This window comes from Bombina bombina, chromosome 6 (genome assembly GCF_027579735.1).
Source record: "Bombina bombina isolate aBomBom1 chromosome 6, aBomBom1.pri, whole genome shotgun sequence".
Taxonomy (NCBI): Eukaryota; Metazoa; Chordata; class Amphibia; order Anura; family Bombinatoridae; genus Bombina; species Bombina bombina.
Genome location: NC_069504.1, coordinates 260,042,974 through 260,058,313, shown reverse-complemented (window position 1 = coordinate 260,058,313; position 15,340 = coordinate 260,042,974). Strand labels below are relative to the sequence as shown.

At 36.5% G+C, this 15,340-nt stretch overlaps 1 protein-coding gene across 1 annotated transcript in view; it reads left to right on the top strand.

Annotated features, from left to right (window-relative positions):
• The window catches only part of LOC128662825 (cathepsin E-A), a 192,172-nt gene that overhangs the window by 70,933 nt on the left and 105,899 nt on the right, over window positions 1–15,340 (top strand). The window contains exon 4 of the mRNA XM_053716806.1: window positions 13,355–13,473. Within this exon, the coding sequence (XP_053572781.1) occupies window positions 13,355–13,473 (119 nt within the window). The remainder of the gene's footprint in view (window positions 1–13,354; window positions 13,474–15,340) is intronic.

Below are 15,340 nucleotides of genomic sequence, written 5' to 3'. Positions count from 1 at the left end.
ATCTGATGGCTTCTCATCTAAACAAGAAACTTCCCAGGTATCTGTCCAGATCCAGGGATCCTCAGGCGGAAGCAGTGGATGCATTGTCACTTCCTTGGAAGTATCATCCTGCCTATATCTTTCCGCCTCTAGTTCTTCTTCCAAGAGTGATTTCCAAGATTCTAAAGGAGCGTTCATCTGTTCTGCTGGTGGCTCCAGCATGGCCTCACAGGTTTTGGTATGCGGATCTTGTCCTGATGGCTACTTGCCACCCGTGGACTCTTCCGTTAAGACCAGACCTTCTATCGCAAGGTCCTTTTTTCCATCAGGATCTCAAATCCTTAAATTTGAATGTATGGAGATTGAACGCTTGATTCTCAGTCATAGAGGTTTCTCTGACTCTGTAATTAATACTATGTTACAGGCTCGTAAATCTGTATCTAGGAAGATATATTATCGAGTTTGGAAGACTTACATTTATTGGTGTTCTTCTCATCATTTTTCCTGGCATTCTTTTAGAATTCCTAGAATTTTACAGTTTCTTCAGAATGGTTTGGATAAAGGTTTGTCTGCAAGTTCCTTGAAAGGACAAATCTCTGCTCTTTCTGTTCTTTTTCACAGAAAGATTGCTAATCTTCCTGATATTCATTGTTTTGTACAGGCTTTGGTTCGTATAAAACCTGTCATTAAGTCAATCTCTCCTCCTTGGAGTTTGAATTTGGTTCTGGGGGCTCTTCAAGCTCCTCCGTTTGAACCCATGCATTCGCTGGATATTAAATTACTTTCTTGGAAAGTTTTGTTTCTTTTGGCCATCTCTTCTGCTAGAAGAGTTTCTGAATTATCTGCTCTTTCTTGTGAGTCTCCTTTTCTGATTTTTCATCAGGATAAGGCGGTTTTGCGAACTTCATTTAAATTTTTACCTAAGGTTGTGAATTCTAACAACATTAGTAGAGAGATTGTAGTTCCTTCATTGTGTCCTAATCCTAAGAATTCTAAGGAAAGATTGTTGCATTCTTTGGATGTGGTTAGAGCTTTGAAATATTATGTTGAAGCTACTAAAGATTTCCGAAAGACTTCTAGTCTATTTGTTATCTTTTCTGGTTCTAGGAAAGGTCAGAAGGCTTCTGCCATTTCTTTGGCATCGTGGTTAAAGTCTTTGATTCATCATGCTTATGTTGAGTCGGGTAGAACTCCGCCTCAAAGGATTACAGCTCATTCAACTAGGTCAGTCTCTACTTCCTGGGCATTTAGGAATGAAGCTTCAGATTTGCAAAGCAGCAACTTGGTCTTCTTTGCATACTTTTACTAAATTCTATCATTTTGATGTGTTTTCTTCCTCAGAAGCAGTCTTTGGTAGAAAAGTACTTCAGACAGCTGTTTCAGTTTGATTCTTCTGCTTATATTTTCAGTTTTTTTCATTATAAGATTTAAACTTTGTTTTGGGTGTGGATTATTTTTCAGCGGAATTGGCTGTCTTTATTTTATCCCTCCCTCCCTAGTGACTCTTGCGTGGAAGATCCACATCTTGGGTATTCATTATCCCATACGTCACTAGCTCATGGACTCTTGCTAATTACATGAAAGAAAACATAATTTATGTAAGAACTTACCTGATAAATTCATTTCTTTCATATTAGCAAGAGTCCATGAGGCCCGCCCTTTTTGTGGTGGTTATGATTTTTTTGTATAAAGCACAACTATTCCAATTCCTTATTTTTTATGCTTTCACACTTTTTTCTTATCACCCCACTTCTTGGCTATTCGTTAAACTGATTTGTGGGTGTGGTGAGGGGTGTATTTATAGGCATTTTGAGGTTTGGAAAACTTTGCCCCTCCTGGTAGGAATGTATATCCCATTAGTCACTAGCTCATGGACTCTTGCTAATATGAAAGAAATGAATTTATCAGGTAAGTTCTTACATAAATTATGTTTTTTTGAACATGAAACTGACATTTTTCAGCTTTTGCGAAAAGTCTATGGTCACGTAACCGTGTCAAAACCCATCTTACATGCTTTATGTGTTCTTGTGTGTCTTTTGAATAAATTAAAATGTCATCAAGATAAATAATGACACATACATCAGTTAAGTCCTTAAATATCTCTTTAACAAAGTGTTGAAAGGTGACAGGGGCATTACAGAGCCCAAACGGCATCACCCTATATTAAAAAAGGCCGTATCTAGTTCTGAACGCTGTTTTCCACTCATCCCCGTCCTTGATCCTTATTAAATTGTAAGCACCTTTCAAATCAAGTTTAGTAAAGATAGTAGCTCCGTTAAGGCGTTCAAGGAGTTCGGGGATTAGTGGTAGGGGATAACGATTCTTTACTGTAACAGCATTGAGTGCTCTGTAATCTATGATGGGTCTTAACGAGGAATCTTTGTTAGTTACAAAAAATAAACCAGCAGCTGCTGGGGATATTGATGGAATTATAAAGCCTTTTCTAATATTATCATCCAAATAATACTTAATACTTAAGTACTGTAACTCTTTCTGTGAGAGGGGATAAATCTTCCCATAAGGGACCTTGGCTCCTGGTACCAAATCTATGGGACAATCGAATGCCCTATGGAGGTGGGAGTACCTCAGCTTCCTTTATATCAAATACCTCAAGTAGATCTTGGTAGTGATTTGGGATCTCTGAGTTTATAGTACCTAATATTGGATGTGGAAAACAAGTAGTGGTGCAATAATCTGACTCAAACTTAACAGTGGGAGTAACCCAATCTATACTTGGGTTATGTTTACTTAGCTATGTGTAACCTAATATAACTGTGTGGAGAGTGGATGGAATTACATCAAAGCTAAGATATTCAGTATGCCCATGTGATGTGGTTATCATTAAAGGAACAGTATGTTGTGTTATTGGGCCATTATGTATTAATGTTCCATCAATAACTCTTATAAAAACTGGATTTTGCTTTGTAACACACAGTATTTTATTATTTATAACAAATGAAGCATCTATAAATCTCTGTTTGTACAGACTGGGGATCCATTGCTACTGGTATATTTAGGCTTGATTATTATGTAATGACTGTAATGTTTAACATAGGTCTATTTTATAAATAGTTTGTTGTGTAGCTGTAGCATTCAAACACCAAATGATATGAGACTTAACACTTGGTAATAAGAAATACAGCAATTTAGTGCAATGGAAATAACCCAGGTAAAGAGTATATATATATATATATATATATATATATATATATATATATATATATATATATATATATATATATATATATATATTAGCAAACAAAATAACTTAGTAAATGAGAAACACTAAAGGTTGCAATTCCAATGAGAGCAGTGATCCAAAATAAGTAACAAGCAAGCATGGATTAGTTAGTTTCAGCTGTTAAAGGCAAGTCTATATACAAGTAATTAGCACAGTTAGTATACTTGCTTATCCGGTGGTATTTGGATGATGAATACTTGCTTCCCCTGAGATGATGTAGCTAGACTCCGGTAAGTAGAGCAGGTAGGTTCTGGCAGAAGGCAAGCAAACTTCAAATGAGCTGTGATAGTTTTAAACAGCGTGTAGTAACTGGTAATGGAAGAAAGCAGGCGGAGTGATACATGCTGCAAGTAGATCCGGCAATCCAGGTAACTGAGGCTGCAATGATTACAGCAGCATGGAACAGAGACTGCAGCAGAGAGACACAGAAACAGCACAGCTGATTATCAGGATGCAGTCAATCAAAGGTGAAAAAATAAGTAAATAAGTTGAGCTCAGGTGAATACTAGTAAATTCAGCAAAAGAGTTCCAATAACTCCAATACAAAAGTAAAAGTTATTAGAGGGTTAAATTCAACTTGAATATGAGACACTAGGCAGGGTACAATTCAGATACTCTGCTAAACAAAATAATCCAGCAAAGAACCAAAAAGGAAATGAGGCTATATAGGGTAAATAGGCGGAGTTTACTTAAAGGAACATTACTTAAAGGGACATTACACATATTTCTATATATATCTGATGGTATTTTGGTACAATATATATCTATACCTATTAACCTATATGATTATATATACCTGTAGGCATATAAATAAATGTATTAAATATGAATATTGCATAAATATGATTCTACATGTTTTCATCTACTTAACTGCAAAGGGTTCCAATGCAATTATATACAGGGAGTGCAGAATTATTAGGCAAATGAGTATTTTGACCACATCATCCTCTTTATGCATGTTGTCTTACTCCAAGCTGTATAGGCTCGAAAGCCTACTACCAATTAAGCATATTAGGTGATGTGCATCTCTGTAATGAGAAGGGGTGTGGTCTAATGACATCAACACCCTATATCAGGTGTGCATAATTATTAGGCAACTTCCTTTCCTTTGGCAAAATGGGTCAAAAGAAGGACTTGACAGGCTTAGAAAAGTAAAAAATAGTGAGATATCTTGCAGAGGGATGCAGCACTCTTAAAATTGCAAAGCTTCTGAAGCGTGATCATCGAACAATCAAGCGTTTCATTCAAAATAGTCAACAGGGTCGCAAGAAGCGTGTGGAAAAACCAAGGCGCAAAATAACTGCCCATGAACTGAGAAAAGTCAAGCGTGCAGCTGCCAAGATGCCACTTGCCACCAGTTTGGCCATATTTCAGAGCTGCAACATGACTGGAGTGCCCAAAAGCACAAGGTGTGCAATACTCAGAGACATGGCCAAGGTAAGAAAGGCTGAAAGACGACCACCACTGAACAAGACACACAAGCTGAAACGTCAAGACTGGGCCAAGAAATATCTCAAGACTGATTTTTCTAAGGTTTTATGGACTGATGAAATTAGAGTGAGTCTTGATGGGCCAGATGGATGGGCCCGTGGCTGGATTGGTAAAGGGCAGAGAGCTCCAGTCCGACTCAGACGCCAGCAAGGTGGAGGTGGAGTACTGGTTTGGGCTGGTATCATCAAAGATGAGCTTGTGGGGCCTTTTCGGGTTGAGGATGGAGTCAAGCTCAACTCCCAATCCTACTGCCAGTTTCTGGAAGACACCTTCTTCAAGCAGTGGTACAGGAAGAAGTCTGCATCCTTCAAGAAAAACATGATTTTCATGCAGGACAATGCTCCATCACACGCGTTCAAGTACTCCACAGCGTGGCTGGCAAGAAAGGGTATAAAAGAAGAAAATCTAATGACATGGCCTCCTTGTTCACCTGATCTGAACCCCATTGAGAACCTGTGGTCCATCATCAAATGTGAGATTTACAAGAAGGGAAAACAGTACACCTCTCTGAACAGTGTCTAGGAGGCTGTGGTTGCTGCTGCATGCAATGTTGATGGTGAACAGATCAAAACACTGACAGAATCCATGGATGGCAGGCTTTTGAGTGTCCTTGCAAAGAAAGGTGGCTATATTGGTCACTGATTTGTTTTTGTTTTGTTTTTGAATGTCAGAAATGTATATTTGTGAATGTTGAGATGTTATATTGGTTTCACTGGTAAAAATAAATAATTGAAATGGGTATATATATTTTTTTTTTTTTAAGTTTCCTAATAATTATGCACAGTAATAGTCACCTGCACACACAGATATCCCCCTAAAATAGCTAAAACTAAAAACAAACTAAAAACTACTTCCAAAAATATTCAGCTTTGATATTAATGAGTTTTTTGGGTTTATTGAGAACATGGTTGTTGTTCAATAATAAAATTAATCCTCAAAAATACAACTTGCCTAATAATTCTGCACTCCCTGTATATATGTCTATTTATGTTTGAATATGCATTAATGTGTTTACATGTGTATATATGTCTGTAAATACATATATACACATATGAATACATAAATACATATGTATACATATATAGACATATATATATATATATATATATATATACACACACACACATACATATACATATTTAGAAATGTGTATGTATGTATCTCTATGTTAAAGCCCTTTGCAGCCCTTTTTTTCTAACACCTTAGATCTCGTATCTTTAAGCATTTATAACTTTTGTATGCAATGTTTCCGGCTCTGGTGAGATGATCTAAAGTTCCCTGCTCTGGTGAGATGATCTAAAGCTCTCGGCTCCGGTGAGATGATCTAAAGCTCTCGGCTCCGGTGAGATGATCTAAAGCTCTCGGGTGTGGTGAGATGTCTAAGAGCTCGATGATATAATCTTTGCCAGCTCAAACCTTCTTTTTCTCGTTGACACTCGCAGGGCTGCCCCGGTGCAATGGTCGTAAAAAAAGGGCAGTCCTTGCGAGTTGCGAGATGGCTCCTATTAAAAGTATTGGAGCTCGCTGGATAGGGAAACTTCGCTCCTTAGTGCGAAGTTATCAGGGAGCAGGGGGAGCAGAGCACTTTAAAATTAAAATCCTGCAGCCAATATAACTCACATTACGCTGCTTTCTGCTTATAGCATCTTACATTCCCTATATTTTATTATGCACTTGTTTTTCTATTGGGGTTATAAGTGTTCGTATTGTTTTGAGAAAAGCTCGCCACCTTTTAGTTGGTGAGAAAAAAACTGTGATATCTGCAGTGAGAACATCTTTCTAGAATTACGCTGGGATTAGTGAGACATTGTCATATACGCCCATGGAACGCCCATGTTCAGCCCATTTTACGAAAAAACAACAATTATGCTGTGCATTTTGTATTTATAAGTTCAAATTTCTGTGTGATTTTTGCACATCCAGTGTACTACAATTACGATTTACGCTGTGCATATTTAATTTGATTTATTCCTGTGTAAATTACATACTAATTTTACTTTTTATTAACATACGATTTTTGGTGAAGAGTTTTATTACGATTTTTGATACACCTTAACAATACAATTTTTTTCCCTGCTTATTTTTGTGTGAATGGTTAAAATATTTGTTTTGTATGATGTTTAAAATACAAATTTTGTTGTGCACATTTCATATGAAAATGCAGTAAAAAAACGCCCCTTATCGAGAAACCCTGTTTTCAGGGTAAAAAATGGATTTAGATCATTCCACTAGGGAATTAGGACTGGCGAGCATTCATTAATAAATATTTAAGTAAAAGTGCCTGAATAACAATTCCACACAGAGCATTAGAATAACCACAGATGATAGCAGGCATGGTCTATTAACTTTCTTAGGATATTGCACATTTGTTTCACCATTCTTCCCGTTTCTTTTTTCACTTGGATTCACTCAAATTTCCACAACTGGGGTAATTCCCCCTTAAAAATCACACCTTGACTTTTTTTTTTTTTAACTCTTTTCCTCTTTCACATAATAAGTGTTAGTTTTTTCTCTCACAACCACAAGTAATACATGGAAAGATTTCTCCTCACGCATCACACCCCCACACAGACCATGCCTCCCAAAATTAAAGATAGAAAGCCACGTTTATCTGATGCTATGGTGGAAAATGTTAGAGAAGGAAGTAACCCAAGACTAGACCTTCAACCACTAATTACCCAACTTAGCGATATTTTTTTGCCCCAATTTGAATCTCTTAAAACTCAAATATCTAGTTTAGCATCAGAATTAAAAGTATTTGCTAACAGACTTACTGAGGCAGAAGACAGAATATCTACAGTAGAAGATACTTGTAATGATCACGCACTAAGAATATCAGAACTTGAAAAGAGAAACAGGACCCTGACTACTAGGATAGACGATCTAGAAGATCGTTCTAGGCAGAGTAATCTAAAAATAATAGGTTTACCTGAGACAGAACAGTATAAAAACCTTTTACAATTCGCATCAACAACTTTTCCGCAAGCTCTGGGCTTAGAGCAGCCCCAGCTCCCAATACCTGTAGAAAGAGCTCATAGATTGGGCCCACCTAGACCTAGAGTTAATGGGAAAAATATTCACAGACCAATCCTTATTAAATTCTTGAATTTTCAAGATAAAACAAATATTCTCAGAGCATACAGGAAAATGAAAATTTTCATGTTGGAGAAAATAGGATCTTAGTATTCCAAGATTACTCCACAGAAACAGCTTCTAGAAGGAAGGAGATGGCACCCTACTGTACAAGGCTGATCCAAGAGGGCTTTTTAGCAAGACTAGTGTACCCCGCAAAAATATTTATAGAAGAAAAGGAGGGAACAACTAGATTAGATAGCTTAGAGGAAGCCAAAGCTTATTTGGGGAAACACAAGATATCTCTCACATAAAAGTGTGTGATTCCATAATAGGTGCATCTGAAATTGTTTATTTTTCTTGAATAATTATGTTTCCTTTTTTTCTTAAGTTGATGCATAAAGCAGATGGGCCTGCAGATTGTATGCCATTTCGGCTGAAAATGTTTTGTTGTTTAGATGTCAGCTATGAATGGTTGTTGGAGGAGGGGGTTCTTCCCTCCCCCTTTTTTTTTTTTTTTTCTCTCACCCTGCCTCTCTCTCTTCCCTCTCTCCCCCGCCCGCTGTCCTCACCCTAACAGTTTTGAAATGTTTTTAAATGACGGGGAACATTAGATGTCTTTTGTGGAATGTGGGGGGTATCACCTCCCCAATTAAAAGGAAAATGATAATTAGACAATTAGGCAAACATAGTCCTGATATAGCCTTATTACAAGAGACTCGCTTGAAAGCGGAGGAAATTCTTAAACTTCAAAGTAAATGGGTTGGGGAGGTGATAGCCACTCCCTGCTCCGTTAGGAAAAAAGGAGTTGCGGTTCTGATAAATAAAAAACTATCTTATAAAATTTTGAACACAACTTTAGATCCGCATGAGAGATGGGTGGTCTTGGAGATTCAAATCAATAACCTTAAGTTAGTGATATGTAATGTGTATGGCCCTTATAACACGGATCCCAGCTTTTGGAATAGCTTGGTGTTCTTATTGTCCAAGTTTCATGGACAAAACTTAATTTTAGCGGGTGATTTTAATTTAATTCCCTCTGAAACGTTAGACAAATTCACTCCCAAAAACTCAGTTTTTTCCAAACAGAAAGCAAGGATTTTTAAGCAAGTTTGTAAAAACCTTAAGCTTCACGATATCTGGCATCTACAGTACCCAGACACCAGGTCCTTTACCTGTGACTCTAAAAGTCACGGATCTTTCTCTCATATAGATCTTTTTGTTGTTGTCTAGCTCATTAATTAAATTAGAAGTTAAGACAGAGATATTCAATATTTTTATTTCAGATCATGCTATCATCTTATTAGATTTACAGCTACATTATTGCAAAATAATGAATTTAATAACTGGTTAAAACACAAGTGGAGAGAATTTGAGTATTTAAACAGAGAGTACAGAGGGAAAACAGAAATATTTTGGGAAACTGCCAAAGCTTACCTACGAGGAGATATTAAAGCTTATATGATTTCAAAAAAAAGGAAGTTTCAAGAAAGTGAGGTTCAATTATCTAGACAAATCCAGAACGCATATCGTAAATATGTCCATAATCCCTCTAAGCAGCTAGGGGACAAATATAAATTGCTTAAAACAGAAAGAGATGTCTTCATTAAAAAAAAGGTCGCTTGGGAAGAACTTAAAATAAGTATTAAGTATAAAGGTCAATATGGAAAATCTGCCAAATTTTTGTCCAGGCTAGATAAAGCTAGGAAAAAGTCCAATACAATAGAAGCCATTAGCGACGGGATAAATAGAGTTACTGATCAGACCAAAATTAAAAATGTCTTCCTAGAGTATTACCAAAATTTATATGCAGCTAGAGAGATTAATATTGAAAATAAGAATACGTTCTGGCATAGGATTAATTTGCCCAAGATAATGCAAGAAGTCGCCAGTACTCTTAATAGACCAATAACAAATGAGGAAGTGTTGGAAGCTATAAATAATGCCAAACCTAACAAAGCCCCGCGTCCGGACCAGATACCTATTGAAATGTATAAGATACTTAGAACAGAAGTAGTAGATACTTTAGTCTCATTGTTTAACGGATATTATATTGATGGTTTAAACATGTCTAAATATTTCTCGGCGTCAATTATATAATTGATTTTGAAAAAAGGGAAAAACCCATTAGATCCCAAGTCGTACAGACCCATTTCACTACTTAATGCAGATTATAAGGTACTGACGCATATTGTTGCCAACAGATTAAAACTTTGTCTAGACCCTATTATCCATCCCGACCAAACGGGTTTTATGTATCAAAGAGCTTCCACCAAAAATATCAGGAAAGTAGCCTTATTAATAGATCATTTTTGGCACAAAGCATCAGATAGGAAAATGAATAATCAGGACTTTGCATTAATCACATTGGACGCCGAAAAGGCGTTTGATTCGGTAGTGTGGAATCATTTGTTTTTGGTTTTTCAGGCCACTTTGTTCAATTTATTAAAATTATATATGATCACCCAAGGTCTTGTATTTCAATCAACGGCAGTTATACCACAAATCTTACTCTACACAGGGGGACGAGGCAGGGGTGCCCACTCTCCCCTTTATCGTTTAACCTTGTGCTAGAACCTCTGGCAATTATCTTACGACAGGAGCTACAAGGTATTAGGCTAGGGCAAGAAAAATTGGTATTAGCACTATATGCAGATGACCTGTTATTATTTGTTAGAAACACAAAAAGAAATATACCACAGGCGCTAAAGATTATTGATATGTTCAGTTCCTTTTCAGGCTACAAAATCAACGCTAATATATCTGAAATCTTATGGCTATATAAGACTAAAACAAGTATCCAAGAACATCCTTTTCAAGAGGTCCCTTCTATTAATTACCTAGGATTAAATTTTCATCCAGACCCAAATCAATGGTATAAACTAAATTATTCCATCTTTTTTAAAAAAGCTTCAGAGAAACTGCAACGTTGGTTAGCTTTTCCTATCTCTCTGTCTGTGAAAGTTATGATCATAAAAACTATTCTCTTTCCCCAATTAATGTATATTATGCAAAATCTACCATTATTTATAAAAAGCCAAGATATAAAAAAATGTAATAGTGACTCTGCCAACTTTATATGGAATAAAAAGAGACACATGCTATCCATAACAAAATTATCTCTTGGATATGAAGAAGGTGGTTTATCTTTTCCAGATATTAAAAAATATAATATTGCCACGCTAGCTCGATCGGCATTTGATTGGCTAACAGAAGCCAACTATCTTACACATCTCCTTGTTGAAAAACAACTATGTAAACCATATACATTAAAAGCTTTGCTACATTGTCCATTATCTCAGTTGCCAAAGGATATCAAAAATATGACTATAATACGTAATACCATTGAAGCTTGGCAAAAACGAAATAAGTTGCTTAATTTAAATTTTGATATTTCTCCACTACTCCCAGTATAAGGTAACCCAAAATTTATCCCTGGATTATCTAATGAAGTCTATAATGTTTGGGCACAAAAAGGCCTATTAAACGTATATCAATGCCTAAATAACCATCTTCAAATAAGAACGTTTGAGGAATTGGCCAAAGAATTTTCTCTTTCAAATAAATTTTCTTTTGCTTACCTCCAGATCAGACATTTTATTACTGAAAGTAAAATATCAAATGCTGATACTGAAGGGTGGGGGAAAATTGAACAATATCTAACATACTACAAGTCTGGCCAACATAGCATCTCTTTATTATATAAAATTATGCTTGCTAAACAGGGTCAATTAATAATTAATAGCCTCTTTGAGAAATGGAATATCCATTTTAAGGACATCTCTGTAGATGTATTGTATGTAAGTTTTAAATGGGTTAAAAATGCTATAATCTCTACAGCTTGGAAAGAATCACACTTAAAGTTAATGAATAATGCATATCTGACACCTAGGAAAATGTCTAAATGGTACATTAATCTTGCTAACAACTGTCCTAGATGTAACAATGTAAATGCAGACATAGTTCACTGCTTTTGGGACTGTCCCAAAATTATGCAGTTTTGGTTCAAAGTCGAGTTTTGGATTAATAAGATGTTAGATAGCAGAATAAAACTTACACCTAAACATATTTTTCTCCTTGCTTCTCCAGAGATTAATAGAGACAACACTAACTTTATTAATACAGCGATTATGGTAGGGTGTAATCTAATCTTAAAAAACTGGAAGAGTAATAAGGCCCCATCAACCCCATGCTTGTTAAATTCAATGCTCTCGCAGTTAATCTTTGAACAAATGAGCATATCAGCTTCACAAAAGAAAAAAAATTACAGTTTTTTTCTCAAAATGGTTAAGAGTTATTTTATCCTACCCACGTGACATACAATTTTCCCTTATCTCTAGTTTTCGCAGAACAGAGTATTTCGAAACCCTGATTTTGTCAGGGTTTTTTCCACCTGAATGGTATTGAGCTTTGAGGAAGCTTGGTTGTGAGAGGAGACCATAGGTGATGGGTATGTTATACTGAGTGGGGTGGCGGGGACGGTGGGGGATTGGATGAGGAGAGAGGGATGGGGTGGTTGGGTTTTTTCTTTCTTTTTTTTTTTTGTGTGTGTTTCCTTTGTGTATGAATGGATTCTGCCTTCCTTCACTTTATAGGGACAAGGCAGATGAACCTTAATATGTGGAAAGGCAAATGGGTACTAGAGTACAATATTTTTTCTGAAATGTTTTGTATAACCAGAATTGTATGTAGCATACTAGATATTCTTTGTTTTTTGTTACTGCAAATTGTACCCGTTTTGCTTCAATAAAAAAATTTAATTAAAAAAAATAATAATAATAATCTCACCAGCCCAGAGAGCTTTCAATCATCGAGCCCTAAAGCTCCTGGCTCTGGTGAGATAATCTAAATCTCCCGGCTCTGGTGAGATGATCTAAATCTCCCGGCTCTGGTGAGATGATCTAAATCTCCCGTCTCTGGTGAGATGATCTAAATCTCCCGGCTCTGGTGAGATGATCTAAAGCTCTTGGCTCTGGTGAGATGATCTAAAGCTCTTGGCTCTGGTGAGATGATCTAAATCTCCCGGCTCTGTTGAGATGATCTAAATCTCTCGGCTCTGTTGAGATGATATAAAGCTCTCGGCTCTGGTGAGATGATCTAAAGCTCTCGGCTCTGGTGAGATGATCTAAAGCTCTTGGCTCTGGTGAGATGATCTAAAGCTCTCTGGTCGGGTGAGATGATCTAAGCAGTGGCATGTAGAAAGGCAGATTTTTAACTCTTACTATGCAGAGTTCTAGATATGAAGAAGAGACGCATTAATAACAATACAATGCTCAAAAAAGCCCCAAAGATGTTGTGTGATTTCTGCCCATGCAGGGGAGTTTTTTTATCATCTGAATTCTTAATGAATCTGGTTGACTGCAATAATATTTTGTAAGGATTATTTTCTTGCCAGTTAACAATGTGATACTTTTCATTTAAAAGGAGCATTTATCAGCTATTGTTCTGTAAAATTCTCCATTAAAGTCTGCGGGGAACTATGTAATGATTTTTTTCCTAATAAATGACCTTGAACACTGCAAAAGGTTTGATTCTGTACATCTCACCAACTGTAATGTTGTTTCGTCCTAGGTGTGCATAAGACATTTAATTCATTTGAGTCAATTTCTTATGAGCACGGAGGAAAACCATTCTCTATACATTATGGCACTGGACAGCTTGTTGGCATAACAGGTAGAGACATCCTGAGGGTAAGAAACAGTAAGTTACTTATAATGATTTTTTTTTTTAAATTAGAGTAATTAAAGGGACCTGAAACCACCAATAGGTCATACAGTTTTAAACAACTTTCCAACTTCCTTCTATTATTACATTTGTTTCATTCTCTTGCTGTCCTTTGTTGAAGGAGCTGCAATGCACTACTGGCAGCTAGCTGAACACAGGCAAGATAATCCATATATATTGGCTGATTCAAATCTTTCAGCCAATAGGAATGCAAGGGACGCCATCTTGAATCGTGTACCTTGCATTGAAGATTCAGTATACGGCGGTGACTGTATGAAGACGATGCTCCATGCCGGATGTCTTCAGGATGGACCCGCTCTGCGTTGCCGGGATGAAGATAGAAAATGCCGCCTGGATGAAGATAGAAGAGACCATCTGGATGAAGACTTCTCGCTGCCTGGATGAGGACTTTGCCGCCTGGATGAAGATAGAAGAGGCCGTCTTGTATGAAGACTTCTCGCCGCCTGGATTAAGATCGTTCAAGCGGAACTTTAAAAACTGTAAGTGGATCGTTGTTTTTTAAGGTTTTTTTGGGGTGGGTTTTTTTTAGTTTAGGGTTTGGGCAGTCGTAAAAGAGCTATATGCCCTTTTAATGGCATTTCAAAAGAGCTAAACGCCCTTTTAAAGGCAATGCCCATACAAATGCCCTTTTCAGGGCAATGGTTAGATTAGGTTTTTGTTAGAGTTAGGTTTTTTATGGGTAGATTAGGTTTTTGTTAGAGTTAGGTTTTTTATTTTGGGGGCTTGGTTGGGTGGTGACTTTTACTGTTGGGGGGTCTTTGTATTTTTTTTTTACAGGTAAAAGAGCTGTTAAACTTAGGGCAATGCCCTACAAAAGGCCCAAAAGGGCTATTGGTAGTTTATTGTCGGCTAGGGTTTTTTTGTATTTTGGGCGGGCTTTTTTATTTTTATAGGGCTATTAGATTAGGTGTAATTCTTTTTTATTTTTGATAATTTTGTTTGTTATTTTTCATAATTTAGTGTTTGTTATTTTTTGTAATTTAGTATTTTTTTTTGTAATTAAATGCTTTGTAATTTTTAGAGTAGTGTTAGAATTTTTGTTAATGTGTATTTTCGTTTTCTTTAATTGGTAGTTAGTTTTATTTTAGTTTAATAGTTAGATTAGTTTAATTGTTAGTTTAAACTTTTAATTTAATTTAAGATAGGGAAATTGTAAATTTAATTTAAAGTTAAGGGTTGTTAGGTTTAGGGGTTACTAGTTTAAATGAGTTTATTGCGATGTTGGGAGCTTTCGGTTTAGTGGTTAATAGTTTAATTTAATATATTTCATTGTGGGAGGCTTACGGTTTAGGGGTTAATAGGTTTATTATAGTGGCAGCAGTGTGGGCGGACGGCAGATTAGGGGTTAATAATATTTAAATAGTGTTTACGATGTGGGAGGGCAGAAGTTTAGGGTTTAATAACGATGTCGGGGAGCGGTGGAATAGGGGTTAATACATTTTATTAGTGGCAGCGATGTCCGGAGTGGCAGATTAGGGGTTTATAAACTTATTATAGTGTTTGCGATGTGGGAGTGCCTCGGTTTAGGGGTTAATAGGTGGTTTATGGGTGTTAGTGTACTTTTTAATACTTTAGTTATGAGTTTTATGTAACAGCTTTGTTGCGTAAAACTCATAACTACTGGTACGGATCTTGTCATTTTAGAGTGTAACACTAGCTTTTTAGCCTTCCAGAAAAACTCCAAATACCAGCGCTATGGAAATCCGATGAAAAAACTAAGTGCGGTACTGAAGTTGCGTTACAGGCTAAAAGACTTGCAGTACACCTATACCGACAAGACTCGTAATGGCTGCGATACTGTTTTAACGCTGA